The sequence below is a fragment of the Bombina bombina genome, chromosome 3 (genome assembly GCF_027579735.1).
Source record: "Bombina bombina isolate aBomBom1 chromosome 3, aBomBom1.pri, whole genome shotgun sequence".
In the NCBI taxonomy this organism is placed as follows: domain Eukaryota; kingdom Metazoa; phylum Chordata; class Amphibia; order Anura; family Bombinatoridae; genus Bombina; species Bombina bombina.
In genome coordinates, this window is record NC_069501.1 from 788268698 (window position 1) to 788294062 (window position 25365).

A 25365-nucleotide genomic window follows, 5' to 3' on the forward strand; every position below is an offset into this window, starting at 1 on the left:
ATGAAGCAGCGGTCACAAAGACCGCTGCTCCATAACCTGTCCGCCTACTATGAGCAGGCGTACAGACATCGCCGGAAATCATCCCGATCGAGTGCGATCGGGTTGGTTGACACCTCCCTGCTGGCGGCCGATTGGCCGCGAGTCTGCAGGGGGCGGCGTTGCACTAGCAGCTCTTGTGAGCTGCTGGTTCAATGCTGAATACGGCAAGCATATTGCTCGCCGTATTCAGCGAGGTCTGGCGGACCTGATCCGCACTGTCAGATCAGGTCAGCCATACCTTGATAAATAGGGGCCCATGTGTTCATTTTCTCTTGCTTCCAAGCACTGCAAGTACACTGTTCAACTGTATGCAGTGCTGTCCTGCCCCTCACCCCAGCATTGCACTTTGTCTTCCACACATGTGATGTGCCTGGTGATCCCTCTCTTCCCAGCACTGCAAACACTTCTCACCAGTACTGCATGTATATGGTCTCCTGTTTCTTTCTCTCTTGCCTCTCTCCCAGAGCAAGAAAAACGTATGGGGTCCCTCAGCCCAGCCCCCTAATGGCCTAACATACAGTATTACCTATATAAATAATAGCACTATATATATATCACCTCCTGATACCATAAACACTTCTTCATAATCTAAATACAGGATGCACACTGTACCTTCTTATACCCTCACCCAAAAGCACTGGGTGCCCCTCTTGCCCTGCCTGAAGAGCAGACCTGGTTGCAACCGTAATATCATACAGGTAAAAATCCCCAAATCTGGAATTCCAAAATCCAAATTTATTCCAAAATCCAAACATTTTAATAAAAAAAAAAAAAATTAAATAAAAAAAAATCAAAAATTACTTTTTTTTTCACAACCTGTAAGTCACAATCTTCTCTGCCTGTGTCTTTGGTTTGATTTTTGTGTTATAAAATGCAAATAGTTTATATTTATTTAAAATAATAAGCGCTAATTTATTAAGGCCTAGATTTAGAGTTTGGCGTTAGCCGTGAAAACCAGCGTTAGAGGCTCCTAACGCTGGTTTTAGGCTATCGCCGGTATTTGGAGTCACTCAAAATAGGGTCTAACGCTCACTTTCCAGCCGCGACTTTTCCATACCGCAGATCCCCTTACGTAAATTGCGTATCCTATCTTTTCAATGGGATTTTTCTAACTCCGGTATTTAGAGTCGTTTCTGAAGTGAGCGTTAGACATCTAACGACAAAACTCCAGCCGCAGGAAAAAAGTCAGTAGTTAAGAGCTTTCTGGGCTAACGCCGGTTTCTAAAGCTCTTAACTACTGTACTCTAAAGTACACTAACACCCATAAACTACCTATGTATCCCTAAACCGAGGTCCCCCCACATCGCCGACACTCGGAAAAAAAAATTTAACCCCTAATCTGCCGACCGCCACCTACGTTATCCTTATGTACCCCTAATCTGCTGCCCCTAACACCGCCGACCCCTGTATTATATTTATTATCCCCTAATCTGCCCCCCTCAACGTCGCCTCCACCTGCCTACACTTATTAACCCCTAATCTGCCGACCGCAAAGCGCCGCCACCTACGTTATCCTTATGTACCCCTAATCTGCTGCCCCTAACACCGCCGACCCCTATATTATATTTATTAACCCCTAATCTGCCCCCCACAACGTCGCCTCCACCTGCCTACACTTATTAACCCCTAATCTGCCGACCGGACCTGAGCGCTACTATAATAAAGTTATTAACCCCTAATCCGCCTCACTAACCCTATCATAAATAGTATTAACCCCTAATCTGCCCTCCCTAACATCGCCGACACCTAACTTCAATTATTAACCCCTAATCTTCCGACCGAATCTCGCCGCTATTCTAATAAATGTATTAACCCCTAAAGCTAAGTCTAACCCTAATACTAACACCCCCCTAAATTAAATATAATTTAAATCTAACGAAATTAATTAACTCTTATTAAATAAATTATTCCAATTTAAAGCTAAATACTTACCTGTAAAATAAATCCTAATATAGCTACAATATAAATTATAATTATATTATAGCTATTTTAGGATTTATATTTATTTTACAGGTAACTTTGTATTTATTTTAACCAGGTACAATAGCTATTAAATAGTTAAGAACTATTTAATAGCTAAAATAGTTAAAATAATTACAAATTTACCTGTAAAAGAAATCCTAACCTAAGTTACAAATAAACCTAACACTAGACTATCAATAAATTAATTAAATAAACTACCTACAATTACCTACAATTAACCTAACACTACACTATCAATAAATTAATTAAATACAATTGCTACAAAGAAATACAATTAAATAAACTAGGTAAAGTACAAAAAATAAAAAAGAACTAAGTTACAAAAAATAAAAAATTATTTACAAACATAAGAAAAATATTACAACAATTTTAAACTAATTACACCTACTCTAAGCCCCCTAATAAAATAACAAAGCCCCCCAAAATAAAAAAATGCCCTACCCTATTCTAAATTACTAAAGTTCAAAGCTCTTTTACCTTACTAGCCCTGAACAGGGCCCTTTGCGGGGCATGCCCCAAGAAATTCAGCTCTTTTGCCTGTAAAAAAAAACATACAATACCCCCCCCAACATTACAACCCACCACCCACATACCCCTAATCTAACCCAAACCCCCCTTAAATAAACCTAACACTAAGCCCCTGAAGATCATCCTACCTTGTCTTCACCATACCAGGTTCACCGATCGGTCCAGAAGAGCTCCTCCGATGTCCTGATCCAAGCCCAAGCGGGGGGCTGAAGAGGTCCATGATCCGGCTGAAGTCTTCATCCAAGCGGACCAGAAGAGGTCTTCCATCCGATTGAAGTCTTCATCCAAGCGGCATCCATCCGGAGCGAAGCGGCAGCATCCTGAAGACCTCCACCGCGGAACATCCATCCTGGCCGACGACTGAACGACGAATGACGGTTCCTTTAAATTACGTCATCCAAGATGGCGTCCCTCGAATTCCGATTGGCTGATAGGATTCTATCAGCCAATCGGAATTAAGGTAGGAATATTCTGATTGGCTGATGGAATCAGCCAATCAGAATCAAGTTCAATCCGATTGGCTAATCCGATCAGCCAATCAGATTGAGCTCGCATTCTATTGGCTGTTCCGATCAGCCAATAGAATGCAAGCTCAATCTGATTGGCTGATTGGATCAGCCAATCGGATTGAACTTGATTCTGATTGGCTGATTCCATCAGCCAATCAGAATATTCCTACCTTAATTCCGATTGGCTGATAGAATCCTATCAGCCAATCGGAATTCGAGGGACGCCATCTTGGATGACGTCATTTAAAGGAACCGTCATTCGTCGTTCAGTCGTCGGCCAGGATGGATGTTCCGCAGTGGAGGTCTTCAGGATGCTGCCGCTTCGCTCCGGATGGATGCCGCTTGGATGAAGACTTCAATCGGATGGAAGACCTCTTCTGGCCCGCTTGGCTGAAGACTTCAGCCGGATCATGGACCTCTTCAGCCCCCCGCTTGGGCTTGGATCAGGACATCGGAGGAGCTCTTCTGGACCGATCGGTGAACCTGGTATGGTGAAGACAAGGTAGGATGATCTTCAGGGGCTTAGTGTTAGGTTTATTTAAGGGGGGTTTGGGTTAGATTAGGGGTATGTGGGTGGTGGGTTGTAATGTTGGGGGGGGTATTGTATGTTTTTTTTTACAGGCAAAAGAGCTGAATTTCTTGGGGCATGCCCCGCAAAGGGCCCTGTTCAGGGCTGGTAAGGTAAAAGAGCTTTGAACTTTAGTAATTTAGAATAGGGTAGGGCATTTTTTTTATTTTGGGGGGCTTTGTTATTTTATTAGGGGGCTTAGAGTAGGTGTAATTAGTTTAAAATTGTTGTAATATTTTTCTTATGTTTGTAAATATTTTTTTATTTTTTGTAACTTAGTTCTTTTTTATTTTTTGTACTTTAGCTAGTTTATTTAATTGTATTTCTTTGTAGCAATTGTATTTAATTAATTTATTGATAGTGTAGTGTTAGGTTAATTGTAGGTAATTGTAGGTAGTTTATTTAATTAATTTATTGATAGTCTAGTGTTAGGTTTATTTGTAACTTAGGTTAGGATTTCTTTTACAGGTAAATTTGTAATTATTTTAACTATTTTAGCTATTAAATAGTTCTTAACTATTTAATAGCTATTGTACCTGGTTAAAATAAATACAAAGTTACCTGTAAAATAAATATAAATCCTAAAATAGCTATAATATAATTATAATTTATATTGTAGCTATATTAGGATTTATTTTACAGGTAAGTATTTAGCTTTAAATTAGAATAATTTATTTAATAAGAGTTAATTAATTTCGTTAGATTTAAATTATATTTAACTTAGGGGGGTGTTAGTATTAGGGTTAGACTTAGCTTTAGGGGTTAATAAATTTATTAGAATAGCGGCGAGATTCGGTTGGCAGATTAGGGGTTAATAATTTAAGTTAGGTGTCGGCGATGTTAGGGAGGGCAGATTAGGGGTTAATACTATTTATGATAGGGTTAGTGAGGCGGATTAGGGGTTAATAACTTTATTATAGTAGCGCTCAGGTCCGGTCGGCAGATTAGGGGTTAATAAGTGTAGGTAGGTGGAGGCGACGTTGTGGGGGGCAGATTAGGGGTTAATAAATATAATATAGGGGTCGGCGGTGTTAGGGGCAGCAGATTAGGGGTACATAGGGATAATGTAAGTAGCGGCGGTTTACGGAGCGGAAGATTAGGGGTTAATAATAATATGCAGGGGTCAGCGATAGCGGGGGCGGCAGATTAGGGGTTAATAAGTGTAAGGTTAGGGGTGTTTAGACTCGGGGTACATGTTAGAGTGTTAAGTGCAGACGTAGGAAGGGTTACCGCATAGCAAACAATGGGGCTGCGTTAGGAGCTGAACGCGGCTTTTTTGCAGGTGTTTGGTTTTTTTTCAGCTCAAACAGCCCCATTGTTTCCTATGGGGGAATCGTGCACGAGCACGTTTTTGAGGCTGGCCGCGTCCGTAAGCAACTCTGGTATCGAGAGTTGAAGCTGCGTTAAAAATGCTCTACGCTCCTTTTTTGGAGCCTAACGCAGCCTTTATGTGGACTCTCGATACCAGAGTTATTTTTATGGTGCGGCCAGAAAAAAGCCGGCGTTAGTTTTTCGGGTCGTTACCGACAAAACTCCAAATCTAGGCCTAAGTGTCTGGTTATTGCTACCGTAAGCTCGAGGTAGCAATTATTCGCTTATAAAATTAACCAGAGATCAGATATCTGGTTAATTTTATAAATGTCTCCCAAAATACAGTGCAGTGTATTTTATTATAAATTAAAATTATAGCAATTTTATGTTTTAATAAAATAACTGCACTTGGCAGTATTTTGGGGGTAAAGTTAGAAAGAAGTGTTAGAAAAAACCCGGCACTGAAGTGCCTTTACATTGCGGTCTATGGGAACTGTGTGTTCCCGGTAAATATATATGTATATGCACATATAAACACATAAATATATATGTATATAGTCATATACATATATATTTACAATTTGCTGCCATCTCTGCACAACTTACCTCCTTCACTGCGCTAGTTCTCATTCCATCTTTGGCGGCATAAGAACGAGGCTCCCATTGGAGACTATGGAAGCGCGCTCTCGTTCGCATTGCTATTAACTTGTAATACCAACGCACATTCACAAAAGTTATATTTAGCGCTCCACTTGTAATCTGCCTGTAAATATTACCTTTCTGATTACAGCACTGCACTATCTTTCTGAGGGTACTACAGTATGTATACAAATGTATTAAAAATGATATAAACCTACTTTTAAGTTAGATTTATAAGCTTTTTATTACATGTAAATATTGCCCAAAATACATAAGATATTGTTGTTTCCATCCCTTCTCTAAACTGTCGCTTTTTACACATCAAATATTCCAAAATCCAAACCTTTCTTGTCCCAAACAGTTTGGATAAAGAGTTTCCTGCCTGTATCTATCAAACAAAGGCTGAAAACTTTCACAGTTTGCAACAGTTTTACTGGTGGCAATTTACTTAAATAGTAAGAAACAAAATGATAAAAAGGAAAAAGTAACAGTTACAAAGACTGGGCTGCATAAAAGAATTTGTGACGGCATAAAACCTGTACATGCCAAGGGCGCTAAAACCTGAAGATTCAGAATGTTAAAGATTATTTATAGTTGAAATAATTAGTAATATATTTTTTCAACAAGAAATAAGTATACAATTGTAACACTATCTTCTTTCCTTTCCCCCTTGCTGCCAAATGTCATTCTCACCCCACCCCCCCCCTCCTGTGTTTCATGCTGGCAGTGGTGACGCTCAGCAATGCAATAACAGAACTTCAGGAGTCTCCATCAAAGGTGAAAGCAGCAGCTCCAGTGAATCTGACTCTAGCTCTGGATCCGACTCGGAGAGTGAGAGCACTTCTAGCGAAAGTGAACAAAATAAGCCATCTGGCTGCACAAGCCCTGAGGTAAGGGCAGCTTTTGGCTTTTCTGTGCTTAAAAAGGAACATTTTCTTTGCACATGCAACAAGGCTTGGCTGTTATTTTTTTCTCAAGTGTAGAAGATTGTGTTACAGACTTTAGTTGATCTAAATTAAGAGGCGCAGTCCAAGCTGAAATATAGTCTGACTATGTCTGTATAGTATTCAAAAGAAGCAGGATAGCAAAGTTTATCAAGCAAGCAGAAAGAGAAAGTTAGACACTTGCAGCATTCAGGCAGCCTGAGAATAATCTGTGTGTGCGGCCGTCTGTGCTGAGTGAAGCTTTCCCATTAAGAATGTAATGTGTTTATAAAGTGTATAGATTTACTTTATTTATTATTTTCTTTAAAGATTGTGACATTACAAAATAGCAGAAGAAAACAGGAGAGACTAGAAGTGTTATATGTGATTTTATTTCATATTTATGTTCTTGACGCTAGTGAAATATTTATATTTTTGTCTTGTGTGTATGATTGTTATACTGAGCACAAAAGTATACCACAGTGCCATATGTTATAAAGCGTTTTATTTAATAAAAAATAAAAAAAGATGCTGCAAGATTTTCATAAAAGCAAAGAACATTGGAAGTAATGATCTTGCTACATTTCTGGATGAAAAGGCAGGACAATGATATTACTCAAATGATGCAAGTTGTATTCATTTTGCACTTACTGGTGTTTAAACTTTTATTCACTGCTTTAAAAAAATAGGAAATGCAAAAAAGTGCATGTCAGAAAAGACATTTTAAAGGCCATTATAGTTGAAAATTAGATACTCTAACGGATTTGAGCTTGTCGTTTTTAAAACTATACTGGCCCTTTAAATTTAAAGACTATTAACTCAGCAGTACTGTGTTTAACCCCTGCAATGGGGTTAAACTTAAACCACAGTTGATATACCGCTCGGGACTTGCAGTGCACTCTGATGGTCCTTAGAGGAAAACGCCAATGATCCATTCAGCAGCTCTAGTTGCACATCTGAGTCGTGCGACTAGTGTTATCGTTTGGATCAGCAGCAAGTTCCGCTTGGGACCAGCAGTGCACCGCAAGTCCCAAGTGGTATTTCCACTGCATGTTTCACTCCATTGCAGAGGTTAAACACAGTACTGCAGGGTCGATATTCTTAAAATTACAAGTCCTAACGGAATAGAGCTTGTCATTTTTTTTTTACTATAATGACCCCGTAAGAAGCTATAATTTATGAGCTTATTAAAGGGACAGTATAAAACAGAATTTGTATTGTTTAAAAAGATAGATAATACCTTTATTACCCATTCCCCAGTTTTGCACAACCAACACAGTTATATTAATATACTTTTTACCCCTATGGTTACCTTGTATCTAAGCCTCTGCAGACTTCCCCCTTATTTCAGTTCTTTTAATAGACTTGCATTCTAGCCAATCAGTGCTCCTAGGTAACTCCTTGGTGTGAGCCAATGTTATCTATATGGCACACATAAACTAACGCTCTAGTTGTAAATGTCAAAATGCATTCAGATAAGAGGCGGCCTTCAAGGGCTAAGAAATTAGCATATGAGCCTGCTAGGTTTAGCTTTTAAAGGGACAGTCTGCACCAGAATTTGTATTGTTTAAAAAAGATTGATAATCCCTTTAGTACCCATTCCCCAGTTTTGCATAACCAACACATTTATATTTATATACTTTTTACTTCTGTGATTACCTTGTATCTAAGCCTCTGCAGACTGTGCCCTTATCTTAGTGCTTTTGTTAGACATGCAGTTTAGCCAACCAGTGCAGACTCCTAAATAACTCCACGGGAGTGAGCACAATGTTATCTATATGACACACATGAACTAGTACTGTCTAACTGTGAAAATCTGCAGATTTCTTTCCTAATAAATTTTGCCCATTTTTAAATTTTGAACTTTGTGGGGGCTTTTCTACTTCCCCCAGAGAGCTGCATATTATAAACTGCATAGCCTGTATCATTCTGCAAATTGATTGGCTGATCAGTGCATTAGACCATTAATGTCTGTGATACATAACAATGAAAATGACAAAACTTACTATTACCATGTAAAAAAAAGTCTTATTTAACTTAGTAATTTTTTTTCCTTCTCTTCTGTGGCGCCACAGCTTAATTAATATATGACATTCTTACACTTAGATTAAATGCATCTAGATGAAACAAATCCAAAAGAAACAGGCTTTTGAAGTGTGTTTTTCATAAGGTTTCTACAGACCTTTACAAAACCAAAATATACACAGCCAAAAACAGAAGAAATCATAGCAACTGATTTAATATTGATAATGATGACCATTATGCAGGGTTTTTTTTGTTTTGTTTTATTTATTAAATTTATATCAGTTCATGATTTGTGCAATTTACAGTTTCATATAATTTTAATTCATTTCATAATCAACATATTTAAAACATCCAAACACTTAGGTCCAGATTACAAGGGGAGCGGTATTTTGCATTTACGCTATAGCAATAACTCCGCTAGAATTAAGATTTTTGTGCTAGTCGGGTTGCGCTGGTATTACAAGTTGAAAGTAAAAGGTTTTTGCTTTAGCAATAACACGACTAGCGCAAAAATCTGAACTTAGAATATTGCGTAGAATTCAATGGAGAAAAACAGTTGGGGAAAAACCTAGTACCCCACGCAAATACCATCACATATTCTCATTAGCAATAACCCGACATGAAAATATTAATATTTAATATTCCAATGTTCTTTATGTAACGGAATATGTTCTATTTTTTCATAATTAAATATTTATACATACTGTATATCTTATGGGTTGTTAAACAAATATATATAGATGATTATGTATAGGTATAGATATTTACATATATATATATATATAAACAGTATATAGGAATATCTATTTAAAAATACATACAACATATTCTTTTATGTACAGAACATTGTAATGTGAAATATTTACAGTAAATACATAGATGTTTTATTAAAAATGATATATTGCATAAATATGTTTTTACATGTTTTCTTCTACTTAACGGCAAAAGTCTCTAATGCACTTTTATATATATATATATATATATATATATATATATATGTGTGTGTGTACATATATATTTATGTGTTTATATGTGTATATATGTCTGTAAATTCATATATACACATATAAATACACATATATAGACATATATATATACAGCGTCAGATCAGTGGTCTGTGAGTACGGCTCTGGAGGGCTGAAACGTGTAGGCCCTGATCTGTCGCCCAATTTTGTATATTTGTATGCCGAGTGTTTATGCTTTTAAATGACCAAATAAAGACATACTTTTAAGCTGTACTCACGACTGGAACTTTTTCGCTTCATATTATATATATATATATATATATATATATATATACTGTATATATACATATGCATATACATATATGTTGGTAGACATGTATCTGTATGTATCTCTGTTAAATCCCTTTGGCGGCTTTTTTTTCCTAACACCTGAGATCTTATATCTTTGAGCCCTTATAACTTTTGTGTGCAATTTTTTTAAATATTTTTATTAGACAGTGTTAATATAAGTGTAACTTTACTTTGTAATGTATTTTTTATTTTTGCTCAATCACATTTACTTTTAACTTGTAATACGAGCGGTTAGCCCAGTGAGCGCAAACCCTCACAATATACCCCTTATCGATATGGCGCAAACTATTGTGCTCCACTTGTAATCTAGCCCTAAATTATTATAAAAATATACATACAGTATGTGTCTTTCATATTGTGCTGCACTGATTAAAGGGACATCACAGTCAAAATTAAACTTTCGTAATTCAGAGCATGCAATTTTAAACAACTTTCCAATTTACTTTTATTATACAATTTGTTCTATTAGTATCATTTGTTGAAAAGCATATCTAGGTAGGTTTAAGAGTGGCAATGTACTACTGGGAGCTAGCTGCTGTTTGATGGCTGCACATATTAGCCTCTTGTCATTGGCTCATCTTGTGTTCAGTTAGCTCTCAGTAGTGCATTGATGTTCCTTCAACAAAGGATACCAAGCGAATTAGGCAAATTTGATAATAGAAATAAATTGAAAAGGTTCAAATTGTATGCTTTATCTGAATCATGCAACAACAAAATGTGTTTCATATATCTTTAACTTTGAAGGTTAATCTAAGTTAAGTATAAGCATTTAAATAAAGGCATCACATATGCAAAACATATGGAAAGTTTCTACTGGATCCCTTAACAATTATAATACAAGTTTCAGATGAATTGGAGTCTGGCCTGAATTCTTAACCTTTGCTTTTCTTTTATGCTACAGGGCTATTTATTTTCCCAGCTTGTGTATTTTACTATATTCTGTCTAAAAAATTAATAATTTAATAATAGTACTTAAAGGGACAGTCTTCAATATAATGTTTAATGTTTTAAAAGATAATCCCTTTATTACCCATTCTCCAGTTTTGCATAACCAACACAGTTATATTAATACACTTTTTACCTCTGTGATTACCTTGTATTTAAGCATCTTCTGACAGCCCCCTTATCACATGACTTTGTATTTATTATCTATTGACTTGCAGTTAGTACTGTGTTGTGCTAAATCTTAAATATCTCCTTGGGCATGAACACAATGTTATCTATATGACACACATGAACTAGCAATCTCCTGTTGTGAAAAGCAAATAAAAAAGCATGTGATAAGAGGCTGTCTATAGTGGCTTAGAAACAGGCAGAAATTTAGAGGTTTAAATGTTGTAAAGTATATTAATCTAACAATTATCTAGTAACACACATTGCCCATATAACACCCTGTAGTCTGAGTCGGCCAGCGGTGAATTCTTTGAGTGTTGCCTGCAGCGCTGTGCCAAGATGCTCTTGGCTCTGTGTATGATCCTATTCACCAGTTTATTTTCTGTATTTATTTTACAGCCTGAGCAGCCAACAGCAAACAAATGGCAGCTAGATAAATGGCTGAACAAAGTTAACCCTAACAGAAGCTGTATTCTCAGCCATGCATATGGCCTCTGTCATACTGGCATAAAAGAGGTTGGAAAAAGCTGTGAGAAAGTGTCAGATGACAGCCCTCCAAGCCCCGCAGACAAGGAAATCCAGAGCCTCAGCAGAGAAGAGCAAAAACTGCCAACAGCTTGTGTAGCTTCTGGAAATAAAGGAGTAAAGCAGAAATCGTCTGCTCCCATTGCACTTGTTGCTACTGTTCTTGCTGCAGTTCCCTCAGAGAGCAAGTCTCGGAAAAGGCCTATTTGCAGACAACTAACAAGAAGGACAGAGAGGACCTCTAGTGGAGATAATGTGTACTGCCACAGCTCAGATAATGCTTTTTTGAACCAAGGAATTTTAGGAAATAATATTTCTGAACAACCTAAAACTAATTTGCATAGAAAAGAACCAAGGACGGGCTTAGTTGGGTGTGAAATCAGGAGGACGAGGGCTCTGAATAAATTCTTTCTTAAAACTAAGGAATTTGAGTCTTCTTCACATTATTCAGATCATGGTACAGAAACTGAGCTAGAGGTGTCTCCGCTGTCCAAAAATGTATCAGATACCCCTGTGATTGCAAGTGAAAATAACCATAGACTAAAAGAAAGTGAGAATAATAATACTGCTCGGTCCAATCAAAGCAGTGATACAGGTTTTGTTAATGCAAGAACTACAGAGCTGGAAGAACAGTATTATACTCTGGTTCCTTTTGGCAGGAATGAGAATATTCATTCTTTGAAGGGCAGTGGTGCAACTAAGTCACTTTGGGTTAGGATTGATTTATCTCTTTTATCAAGGATTCCAGTGGGCCCTTGTCAGGAAACTTGTACAATGAACACCAACATGAAGGAACCTTGTAGTTCACCTCGAAATAGGCACTCATCAGAAATAACAGATACAGCTTTGCTGAAATCTAGAAGGAAACGGAAGGTAAGACGCATCTGTTTGTACCAAAATGTAACACAAAGTGTTTGCGCTGGAACTGATATTATTTCAATATTTTAATGCAATTTTAAGAATCCAGTAAAACTATAGTTGGTAAAAAATGAGATTAGATTAAAATTCTGATTGTAGGAAATGGGATTTTTTTAAAGGGATCTGAAGCTGAAACATTTGCTTTTGTTATTCAGATAGAGCATGCAATTTTAAGCAACATTATAATTTACTCCTATTATCAATTTTTCTTTGTTCTCTTGCTCTCTTTATTTAAAAAGCAGGAATTTAAAGCTTAGGAGCCAGCCCAATTTAGGTTCAGAACCCTGGATAGCGCTTGCTTATTGGTGGCTGCATTTAGCAAACCAATAAACAAGCATAACCCAGGTTCTGAACCAAAAATGGGCCGACTCCTATGCTTTACATTCCTGTTTTTTTAAATAAAGATAGCAAGAGAACGAAGAAAATTTGATAATAGGAGTAAATTAGAAAGTAAATGGCATGCTCTATCTGAATCATTAAAGAAAACATGTAGGTTTAGTATCCCTTTAAGAGTGGTATCTCTTCAACAAATAATATAATGGGAACAAAGCAAAATTGATAATAGAAGTAAATTGGAAACTTTTTTTTAAAAAATTATGCTCTGTTTGAATAAAAAAAAAGAAAAAGAAATCAGTTTTCAAATCCCTTTAATTCATTATATTTAGTTTTGAACTTTTACTCAATCAGGCATTGTCAAGATTTACAGAATCATAATACAACATAGATCAAATGAAATGTATAAAACATTTACACCGCATTCATCTAGCACACCTGACCCTAACGTCTATGTTTTAGTTAGCGTTTTAAAGATCAAAGATTTTTGTCTCACAATTTGAATGTTTTTAATAAACCATGATTCATATAATAATTATCTACTGATGTAATATATTCATATATATGCAGTATTTTAAATGTTAAATATATTCAACAGTATTGCAACAATTTCTGGAAAAAAAGGAATTCTTGTCATATTTTTAGATACATGATATGTATATATGTTAATTATATGTAGCTACTCACACATATAAAAATGTATAGATCTGTGTATGTATAGGGGTATTTATACTTGTTATACCTGTAACTGGTAGTTCAGGGCCCCTAAGCCAGTCCTTCTCATTAGGATAGCTAAACATTTTACTATATTTAAAAAAGAAAATGCAGAGTTATTTCCCTGGGCATTGGAAGTGCTTGATACTTATCAATACAACATCTTCTGCAGGTCCCGGTGAAGCTGGGAACCTCCGATGATGTCATCAGTGGCTCCCGGCAGGGCCACCGAGAGCTGCAGAAGACATCAGGTGGGTAAGTAAGAGCCACTTCCATTTCCCTACATAACTCTGCATAGAAGAAAGAAAGAAAGAAAGAAAGAAAGAAAGAAAGAAAGAAAGAAAGAAAGAAAGAAAGAAAGAAAGAAAGAAAGAAAGAAAGAAAGAAAGAAAGAAAGAAAGTGTAGCGGCAACAAACAGCCTGGTTCTACTAAATATGTGTGTGCTTAGAAGTGTAGAGACTATCTGAGCATGTGTATATGTCCCTGCGGTTCTTATGAGTAATTTATGAATGATGTACATAATTCTAAACTCCAGATATTCCTAAAGTGATTAAAGGAGGACAAGAAATGTAAAATGTATGGTTAACTGATATACACAGTCTAACCTGGGTACTAAAGAAAATACAGGCTTTAATCAAGAAACCATGGTTCCTGTAGCACATAACACACATAAGGTTATTCATCTACATGGACATTACATTTTACCAATAGACTGTTCAATTTGACAACAACCCATGGAAGACTTATCTGACCCCTAACATGCCAGTTGTCAAGGGGCTGGGAGAAATTTGTTTCTGCAAGTGCATTATAGAACGAAAATGGATATTTGATTGATATGTGTTTTTGTGATTCTAATATTTTAATTGATTGATTGTATATACAATATAGTTTTTAAATAACTTTGGCTTGTATCCCAAATTCCTCTGCAGCATACGCTTTAAGAGACATGAAACCCACATTTTTTGTTCGTGATTTAGAAAGAGAATGCAATTTTAAACATCTTTCTAATTTACTTCTACTATCTCATTTGTTTTATTCTCTTTATATTCTTTGCTGAAAAGCATATCTAGATATGCTCAGTAGCTGCTTATTGGTTGCTGCACATAGAAGCCTCGTGTGATTGGCTCAACCATGTGCATTGCTTTTTCTTCAACTAAGGATATCTAAAAAATGAAGCAAAATAAATAATAGAAGTAAATTGTAATGTTGTTTAAATGTGTATTCTCTATCTGAATCATTAAAGAAAGATTTTGGGTTTAGTGGCCCTTTAAGCATTGATTTGCACAATCTATGTACTGCTTGCTACACCCCAATACTGCAAATCTCCACCCATCAATAACTCTACCCAAAAGCACTCATTGTACCTGCAAATGTAAAGTTCTATAATTATCCCTGACCATAAGTAAATATAGTGATACAAAGACACTGAGAGTAAAGTTCCCACAGGAACTTACAGTTATGCCATTTTGTCTGTTTTATTTTCCAAAATAAATGTTAAGGTTTATCTAATTTATGCTTAGAGTAAAATGTATAGTTAATAACAAATATATATTTATATATTCAGTATTATAAAAAAAACAACTTGCACAGAATGTATTTTTTAATTCTCATTTGCATTTTCAAAGGTTTTGGTTTTCTTTTATTCAGGCTTAAAGGGACAGTAAAGTCATAATTAAACATTCAAGACTATACAATTTGCTGCTATTATCAAAATTGCTTTGTTATCTTTTATAGAAGAGTTAAAGGGACACTAAACCCAATTTTTTCTTTCATGATTCACATAGAGCAGCAATTTTAAGCAACTTTCTAATTTACTCCTATTATCAATTTCCTTCATTCTCTTGCTATCTTTATTTAAAAAGAAGGAATTTAAAGCTTAAGAGCCAGCCCATTTTTTTGGTTTAGAACCTGGGTTATGCTTGCTTATTGGTTTGCTAAATGTAGCCACCAATAAGCAAGCACTATCCAGGGTGCTGAACCTAAAATGGTCTGTCTCCTAAGCTTTAAATTCATACTTTTTAAATAAAGATAGCAAGAGAAAAAAGAAAAATTGATAGTAGGAGTAAATTAGAAAGTTGCTTAAAATTGCATGCTCTATCTGAATCATGAAAAAAAATTAATAATTTGGGTTTAGTATACCTTTAACCCCTTAGTGACCAGACCACTTTTCCATTTTCTGACCGTTTGGGACCAGGGCTATTTTTGCATTTCTGCGGTGTTTGTGTTTAGCTGTAAATTTTCCTCTTACTCATTTACTGTACCCACACATATTATATAACATTTTCTCTCAATTAAATGGACTTTCTAAGGATACCATTATTTTCATCATATCTTATAATTTACTATAAAAAAATTATAAAATATGATGAAAAAATGGAAAAAAACACACTTTTTCTAACTTTGACCCCCAAAATCTGTTACATATCTACAACCACCAAAAAACACCAATGCTAAATAGTTTCTAAATTTTGTCCTGAGTTTAGAAATACCCAATGTTTACATGTTATTTGCTTTTTTTGCAGGTTATAGGGCAATAAATACAAGTAGCACTTTGCTATTTCCAAACTTTTTTTTTCAAAATAAGCGATAGTTACATTGGGACACTGATATCTGTCAGGAATCCCTGAATATCCATTGACATGTATATATTTTTTTTTTTAGTAGGCAACCCAAAGTATTGATCAAGGCCCATTTTGGTATATTTCATGCCACCATTTTACCGCCAAATGCGATCAAATAAAAAAAATTGTTCACTTTTTCACAAACTTTTTCATATCTTTAGGATTCTCACTGAAATAATTTACAAACAGCTTGTGCAATTATGGCACAAATGGTTGTAAATACTTCTCTGTGATCCCCTTTGTTCAGAAATAGCAGACATACATGGCTTTGGCATTGCTTTTTGGTAATTAGAAGGCCGCTAAATGTCGTTGCGCACCACACGTGTATTATGCCCAGCAAGGAAGGGGTTAATTAGGGAGCTTGTAGAGAGCTTGTAGGGTTAATTTTAGCTTTAGTATAGTGTAGTAGACAACCCCAAGTATTGAGATAGGCCCATTTTGGTATGTTTCATGCCACCATTTCACCGCCAAATGCGATCAAATAAAAAAATGTAAAATTTTTCATAGTTTTAGCTTTCTCACTAAAATTATTTACAAACAGTTAGTGCAATTATAGCGCAAATTGTTGTAAATGATTCTCTGGGATCCCCTTTGTTCAGAAATAGCAAACATATATGGCTTTGGCGTTGCTTTTTGGTAATTAGAAGGCAGCTAAATGCCGCTGTGCACCACACTTGTATTATGCCCAGCAGAAGGGATTAATTAGGTAGCTTGCAGGGTTAATTTTAGCTTTAGTGTAGAGATCAGCCTCCCACCTGACACATCCCACCCCCTGATCCCACCCTGACCCCCCCTCAAACAGCTCTCTTCCCTCCCCCACCTCACAATTGTCCCCGCCATCTAAAGTACTGGCAGAAAGTCTGCCGGTACTAAAATAAAAGCCTTTTTTTATTATTATTATTTTTTTATTTTTTTCTAGCCATTCAGCAGTGTTGGATCCCCCCCAAACAGCTCTCTAATCCTCCCCCCTCTACCTAGTTGCCGCCATCTTGGGTACTGGCAGCTGTCTGCCAGTAACCAGTTTGTTAACAAAAATAACATTATTTTTAAATAAATAAATAAATAAATAAATAAACATTTTTCTGTAGTGTAGCTGCCCCCCTCATATCCCTACCCCTGTCCTTCCCAGATCCCTTTCCAAATATGTATTTCCCCCCCTCTCCCTCTATCACTTTGACTTTTCTGTAGTGTAGCGGTCCCTGTCCCACCCGCTCCCGCACACCTGCGCACGCATATATCGAGGCCTCACTGCAATACCCTGGAAGCGGCTGGAAGCGATCACGATCGCTTACAGAGCTTCAAACCCCAGAGGACGTGTCAGGCACGTCCTTGGTCGTTAACTGAGATCCAAATGAGGACGTGCCTGACACGTCCTTGGTCGTTAAGGGGTTAAGCTAGGTAGGCTGATAGAATCTTAGGAGCATGCACGTGTCTTTAGCACTCTAGAGCAACAGTGATTTTAGCTGTGTATAACATTGCTATAAACATTGTTGCATACCCTGCTGTCATATGATTAAAGACACGTGCACAATTCTGAGTTTAACGAGGATTAAGGATACCAAGATAATAAAAGTAAATTGGAAATTGTTTAAAATCTTATGCTTTAATCAATACATTAAAGTTTTATCTTGACTTTGTCTTAAATTAATATATATATAAGAGAGATAGCTAAGAGAGATAGATAGTTAAGAGATAGATATATACAGTAGATATTTAAAAAAACTAAATCTAAATTTAAACTGTATGTTCCCCAAGTTTGTGCAGGGAACAATAAATAATGACTACTTGTGCTTAACAGGAAATAAACTCTTTATTGAGCCAGGTTTAGAGTTTTGGAAACTGTGTGTGTGTGTAGGGGGGTATTGAGAAGACATAAAATAGGTTTTCCTTAAGAGAGTAATACAATAAGGCCCCTATGGTTATTTCATGTACATCAGTTCATATGATAGTAGTTGAATATTTATTTTGTGATCATCACTGATGGAAAAAGTTACCTTTGCACTGTGTCTATGCTATTGTATGTTTAATTACATCAAACATAACAAGATAAACATATTTCTTCCTACACTGTACGGACTATTTGTTACCTATAAGCTTTAGTAAAGGCAGCAGCAGTATTTATAAAGAACTAGCATACTGACTTGTACTGTGTTCTTTATTAGGTACAGATCCCTATTAATGATTTATATAAACCTATCTGGTATTTCCTAGAAACTTGCTGCCTTCTAAGTAAATAACTATTCCCTTTTCTGGGGCTGCTCCTAGTTTTACAGAAACCAGGGATGTAGTGCAGCTAGAAACTGTTTCCAGAGCTTCTATAGGCCAAATCTCCCTCTCTCTAATAATGAATGGAAAGAGACAGTTGATTCTTGCCAGTAAGTGAACTTGTTCTGCCAAAACAGGCTCGTTCCTGGGTACATTAACGCTTCGTAATGAGACCAGGTGTTAATGGAGAGTTAGATTGCTTTTAAATCCTTTCTTTTCTATTTAAAAAGTCCATACATATTTTAGTACCCAAAGAAATGGCACAGCAGTTTAACATGTGAAGCTTTTTTGTCTGTTTGGTCAATTTAGGCCGCCTCATGTAATACAATTAGTCAGATAACTAATGGGACACAGCTAATTGCAGCTACGCTATCATTCCTGCTGCCAGAGGTTTGTAACAGAAAAGTAATTACATCCGTTGTCAAATTATTTTATGTGCAATAAATTTATTGGTACTTGTTCATTTTAGTTTTTCTAGTAGACGCCAATGAGCTAAAAATTAGTTTATTAAACACATGGGCCTAAATCCTATGATGGGCAAGCGGCTGTGAAAAAATCAAGAAACGGCAGCTCCATTTTAGCAACATGATCAGACAAGCAGCGGTATTACTTAGTGACAGCTATGCGGCTTGTTAAATTATAGCAGCTTATGACTCTGGTCACTATGACTGGCCTCCACTGCATTTATGACCCCAACCACTATAACTATTGCAGTTGGGCTCAATCCTGACCTTGCCTGTGCTCAGTCAAGAATGGTTAACCTTTTTTAAAATTTAAAATTGGCCAAAAGTAAAAAACCCCAAAACAAACAAATAATAAATGTTGTTATATAATATTTGTTATTAGCATCTTAAAGCTTTGTTTGTAAGGAACCCACTTGACATGAAATGCCGCGAAGAAAATGTAGTTTTACTAGAGAAATTAATCTTTGCTATTGTTCTTTGTGCTATCTATTATTTTCCAGCCCCAGCTAGTGATGCAGTGTGGTGTGAGTAACAATGACCAATTACAAATATTTCTCTTATCAAGAAATATTTCTGGTTTATAATCTGTGTCACGTAGCAAGAGCTCACTTCTTTCTGTCTGTAAGTGAAGTCCTGCTAGCAGTATAAAAGATCAGCCTATAAATAGGTTAACTTTTTGTTTGCATATTTTGGTCATTAGTTTATCCATCTGGTAAGAATCTATTTAGGCTAAATTTTCACATCAATGTGATTACAAATCTATATATAAAGAACTTTAAAACAAGTCGATATGTGAATTCAGTCCCTTAAAATCTTCAAAAAAAAAGTAAAAACAACATATAGTGTAATACCGTAATAAATTAATAATACTCATTGACAAATTATTGAGTGAAAGCTCTATGTATTTGAGCAATCTTGATATATCAGCTATAAGTGTCAACTTAAAGGGACATTAAAATATTTTTTTTCTTTCATGATTCAGACACAATTTTCCAATTCACTTCTATTATCAAGTTTGTTTTGTTCTTTTGGTATCCTTTGTTGAAAAACCATACTTAGGTAGGCTCAGGAGCAGCAATCCACTACTGGGAGCTAGCAGGTGACTGGCAGCTACACATATATGCCCCTTGTCTTTGGCTCACCCAATATTTTCAGCTAGCTCTCAGTAGTGCATTGCTGCTCCTTCAGTAAAGCATACCAATACAATGAAGAAAATTTGATCATCAGTAATAAATTAGACAGCTGTTGTATGCTGTATCTTAATCATGACAAAAACAATTTGGGTTTCATGTCCCTTTAAGAGAAGTATCAGTGGAACCTCTCCTCAAAGTCTACGTGTCACTCAAAAAAAGAACTTAGTATAACCCTGTACATGTACAGTACGTACAGACAAATGAACCCCAAATACATACATTTGCGGGAACTGTATATAAGCTGTTATTTAAACGCAGATCTGATTTAGAGCTATTAGGTCATTCTGAACAATGTTAAAAATGATAAAAACATGGGATAGTATTGACTATTATTAAGGGCTACATGCATACATAGAAATAATGTATATCAAATTGTCAAGAATGGTGGCACTGGATTGTCTTCAGGATTCAAACTGGAATGTTACCAACAGACGCCATTTTTAGTAGTATCCACCAACCCAACATTTCCCCATCAGCTTGTGGCTTTCTCAAGGGTAATAAATTAGCAATCTTCATGTGTTAGCAACACCATTCCAATCCTACTCACCTCATATTAGTCATTCCAATTTAAGGTGGGATGTTTATTTCAAAAGAATCATAGAACAGAGATGCTATTGGCTAAAAGAGGCTGAAGAATAAAAAAAATTAAAGGTAATGTGACGGCTACCCCGACTGGGTAGCTCCGCCAAATGGGTTCTTCCTCTGCTTGGAACAGGCTGCTATGTAGCCCAGGAAAGTGATTTTAGCTGGAGCCCACCCAAATAACAAGACATACTAGCATTCAGGTGAAACAGGAACAGATTTTATTGCAAAACATACACTCCTTTTATACACCCAGCTCATCTTGATAAGACCCTGGACAATCCCACAATTTTCCCGCCATTCCCGCCCCTCCAGACTGACCGGCACCTCCATAGAAGCCACAGTCCCACAGAATACCAGTACTTAGGGGTGGCGATTTATGTGTGATGTCACAGTCCAAAAATCAACGTGATTCGTTACTGGGGACCGGAGTTACAGTCCGTTGAAGTTATGGGGTTAGGGGTGTCCAAAACCCCCAGTTCCTAAAGGAGCTCCCCTCCGATAATTCCCCCAGCTCTTGTCCTCCCTAAGGGCTACCAAACCCCAAAAGAGCGGAGCTCTGGGGCAAAGGGCTGCTGGAGCGACCAGGGGTAAAGTTAGCGGGTGTCCTGCTGCCCTGTGGCCGACCAGGAGTTCCAGGAGCCCGGCCAGCCTGCGAGGGGTTAGGCGGGTGTCCGTTGTGAGGCAGCTGACCGGGAGTTCCAGGAGCCTGGCCAGCCTAGGAGGGTTTTCCAGGTCTTAGACCAGCTCTTCTCTTAACATGTTTAGAACAAAAAAAACAAGCAAACAAAAAGCTTCTGGAGATTGTGGTTGTTCTGAGGAGTCCAAAACCACTGATAAATAACAGGGGTGAGGCTGTAGGAGGGTAGGGGTTTAACCCTTGCAGCCCAGTATTTATGACAACTCCCCCCTTCCAGTTCGGCAGACCCATCTAGATCCACACACGGGTCGGCCAGGGAATGTCCGAGGAGTTTATGCCACTTCAGTCCACCAGGAAAGTCCATCAGCATTCCCATTGCTCTTTCCGGTCGGTACTGAATGTCAAAGTTAAATGGCTGCAGGGCTAGGCTCCACCTCAACAGTCTCCCGTTGTCCCAGAAACTCGGTTGAGCCATACAAGGGAATGATGGTCAGTGAGGATGGTGAAGGGTCTTCCATATAGGTAGGGCTGTAACTTCTTCAAAGTCCATACCAGCGCCAGACACTCTTTCTCGACCGCCGCATAGCCTACTTCCCGGGGTAGCAGTTTTTGACTGATGTAGGCAACGGGGTGGTACTGTCCTACCATAGAGGCATCTGTGTGGACAGAAAAGCGTTTGGCTGGGTTAGGAGCGGCCAGTACTGGAGCAGAGATTAAGGCAGACTTAAGACTCTGGAAGGCTTCTTCACACTCGGGGGACCACAGGACCTGTCGGGGAAGTTGTTTACTGGTCAGGTCAGTCAGGGGTTTGGCGAGGGTGCTGTAATTAGGGACAAACCTCCGGTAGTAGCCTGCAGTACCCAGAAAGGCAAGGACTTGGGTTTTGGTCCTGGGGTGGGCCAGTTAGCCACTGCCTCGACCTTGGCCGGTTCAGGTCGCTGCTTACCGCAGCCGACTCGGTGGCCCAAGTACTGAACCACCGAGCACCCAATGGTACACTTATCTGGCTTCAAGGTTAGGCCGGTGGCTCAAAGACGATCTAAGATGACGCCTAGGTGGACCAGATGGTCTTCCCAGGTCTCGCTATAGATGGCAATGTCATACATGTATGCACAGGCATAGTCCTGGAAGCCATCTAACAGGTGGTCTACCATTCTTTGGAAAGTGGCTGGGGCGTATTTCATTCCAAACGGCATGACCTTAAACTGGTATAAGCCGAAAGGAGTGATGAAGGCGGACTTGGGGACGGCAGAGAAAGAATGGGTTAAGTCCCATTCTAGAATACACTTATAGCACTCATTGTAGGCATAGAATTCAAATAATGCTTGAAATTTGAAATGATTACCAAATGGATTCGATCCTAAGGCTTAAGTACACCTACATACCATGAATATACTTTATGGGTAAATGTAATGGTCAGGGAAAACATCGGCTCATACCAATTCAAGACTTATGTCAAATTAGCCATACAAAGTGCTAAACAACCTTGTGCGCTTGCAGCTTACATTGATTCTAGGTACAGCTGCCTAAACCTTGCAGTTAATTTAAGTATACAAGTGAATTTCCAACCGTACATTGCTGCGGTGTCAAATGAAGGACCTAACTGTTGCTATCTAAGATATATTAAGCCGAATAAATCGACCAGGCACAAACATAACAATAGTTCTGTTGAGACCTCTACCTTTCTATATTTGATTGAAGCTGAACTGTACATTTTTTGTGCAATTGTGTAAGGGCTGTATAATCTGCTTTGCGCACCTATATTATATCCTTATTGGTTACACTTATGCAGGATTTAGTTATTTATAACTGATAAGTTCACCCAATACTTCAGTGAACTATTAACCCTACCTAGTATTTAGGAGTACGTGTAAAAAACTATCTGTATAAAAATTGGATATACTGGGCAAATATAAATATGAACAAACCAGTGTTGGTGGAATTGCACAACAATACTAGCTAATTAGGGCATTAACAACTTACCTCTACCGATTGTAGAAACTGCATAATTAGCTTGCCTCAATATCCTAGCAAACATCATACTTTATTAAAAGACAGGCGAATGTTGCCTTTGGACACAATTAATTACTAATATATTCATTAACCCTTGGGTATTCCAGGGCATATATTATAATAACCATAATCTTATTTTTGCAACTTGAATGTTGTATTGTTTTTAACCTAGCAATTCAGCTGCCAGCCTTACAAATAACTATATTTTCAGGAAATTTCTGAATGCTCAAGTATGCACTAAACACACTGATATATGATACCCAAGCATAATCTTGTTCTTGCAACTTGAATGTTGTATTGGAATTAACCCATTAACTCAGCTGCTAGCCTTACAAGTGACCATATTTTTAGGAAACTCCCGAATACCCAAGTATGCACAAAACGCACTGATATGTGATACCCAAGTATGCATTAAACACACTGACCACAGCCAACTCCTGGATACTCAAGTATGCAATATATATACTGATCTGTAATACCCTAATAGGTACCAAACTTATTGATATCAGATATTTGTACAAATATTTACTACATTCTTAGAATCCACAAGGTTCATAGGTATTATTATTCTCTAATACAAGTGAAGCTTATTATGTGATTTGGATTTATCATTTAAATATATCCAAGAATCCTCAGATGTATAACGAGTATTACATATATATCTGAACTCATTGAACCATATTTTGAGATATAATATTTGTATTGCATTATCCTATTTAGAGCATTTGTTTTTAAGTTGCACATCCCTCAATTTTAACTCCATTTTTTATGTGTATATAATAAAAGTTATGTTTTATTTACTTTAGAGATCTTTCGAATCCATTTGGTGATCATTTCAAATTTCAAGCATTATTTGAATTCTATGCCTACAATGAGTGCTATAAGTGTATTCTAGAATGGGACTTAACCCATTCTTTCTCTGCCTTTGAAATTTATCTAATACACAGCACCACCTACCCCAATTTGAATTTTCAGCACACAAGCTGCTTAATAAAATGAGGGTGTAGTCATAGTAAACAACTATATGTGATAGTGCCATTGATAATGCCCCTTTATTTGTAAAAGGACTTGGGGACGGATTCAGGGTCGAGGGGGATTTGCCAATAACCCTTGCATAGGTCGAGGGTGGTCAGGAAGTGGCCCCGGGCAATTCGATCTGAGAGGTCATCTACTCGGGGCATGGGATAGGCGTCAGTGGTGGTTCTGTCGTAGAGTCTATGGTAGTCAACACAGAACCGGGTAGTTCCATCCTTTTTGGGCTCTAACACTACCGGGGAGGCCCAGGGACTGTTGGATGGTTCAATGACACCGAGGTGCAACATTCCCCAGAGCTCCCGGTGCATACTTTCCCTGATGGCCTCTGGGACCCTGTAGGCAGCCTGTCGCAGGGGAGTCTGTCCTGGGGGCTCCACCCGGTGGATGGCTGTGGTGGTAAACCCAGGGACACTAGAGAACATGTCAATTCTCTGTTCCAGGAGTCACCGGACCTGCTTTTTCTGTCTGGTTTCTAACCTGTCATCTAGGGATATATCATCCACCCCCTGGGGGGCATCAGTAGGTCCGGGAAGCTCCGGCATTGGAAGACTTTCAGAGTCCTCCACTGCCAGTGCAGAGATAGCGGCCACATCCCTGAGTCTTTCTATGTATGCCTTTAACATGTTCACATGAAAGGTCCGATGGATCCTTTCATCTGAACACTTCGCTACCAGGTATGTAGTGTTGTTCAGTTGTTCCACAACCCGGTAAGGTCCTTGCCAAGAGGCCTGTAGCTTGTCTGTTTTGACAGGCTTCAGGGCGAGGACCTTCTGTCCCATTATCAGGGTTCGAGTACGGGCATTGCAATCGTACCATCGCTTCTGTTTGTGTTGAGAGGCTTGAAGGTTCTCGCGGACCTGGGCAGCCAGGTCCTGCAGCCGGTCCCTGAGCTGGAGTACATACCCCACGACAGAGTGCTCTCCCCCCCTGTGGCTCCCTCCCAGTGGGCTTGTACCAAATCTAGCGGACCCCTAACCTTTCGACCATTCAGTAGCTCAAAGGGGGAAAAGCCTGTGGATTCCTGAGGCACCTCTCGATATGCAAAGAGGAGGTGTGGCAGGAATCTTTCCCAGTCCTTGTGAGTGGCCAAGAATGTCTGAAGCAGTT

At 37.9% G+C, this 25365-nt stretch overlaps 1 protein-coding gene across 1 annotated transcript in view; it reads left to right on the forward strand.

Annotated features, from left to right (window-relative positions):
* Positions 1-6257: 6257 nt before the first annotated feature.
* Positions 6258-25365, forward strand: part of AFF3 (ALF transcription elongation factor 3) — a 76140-nt gene continuing 57032 nt past the window's right edge. Inside the window, exons 1-2 of the mRNA XM_053705456.1 lie at positions 6258-6467; positions 11354-12352. Of these exons, the coding sequence (XP_053561431.1) occupies positions 6258-6467; positions 11354-12352 (1209 nt within the window). The remainder of the gene's footprint in view (positions 6468-11353; positions 12353-25365) is intronic.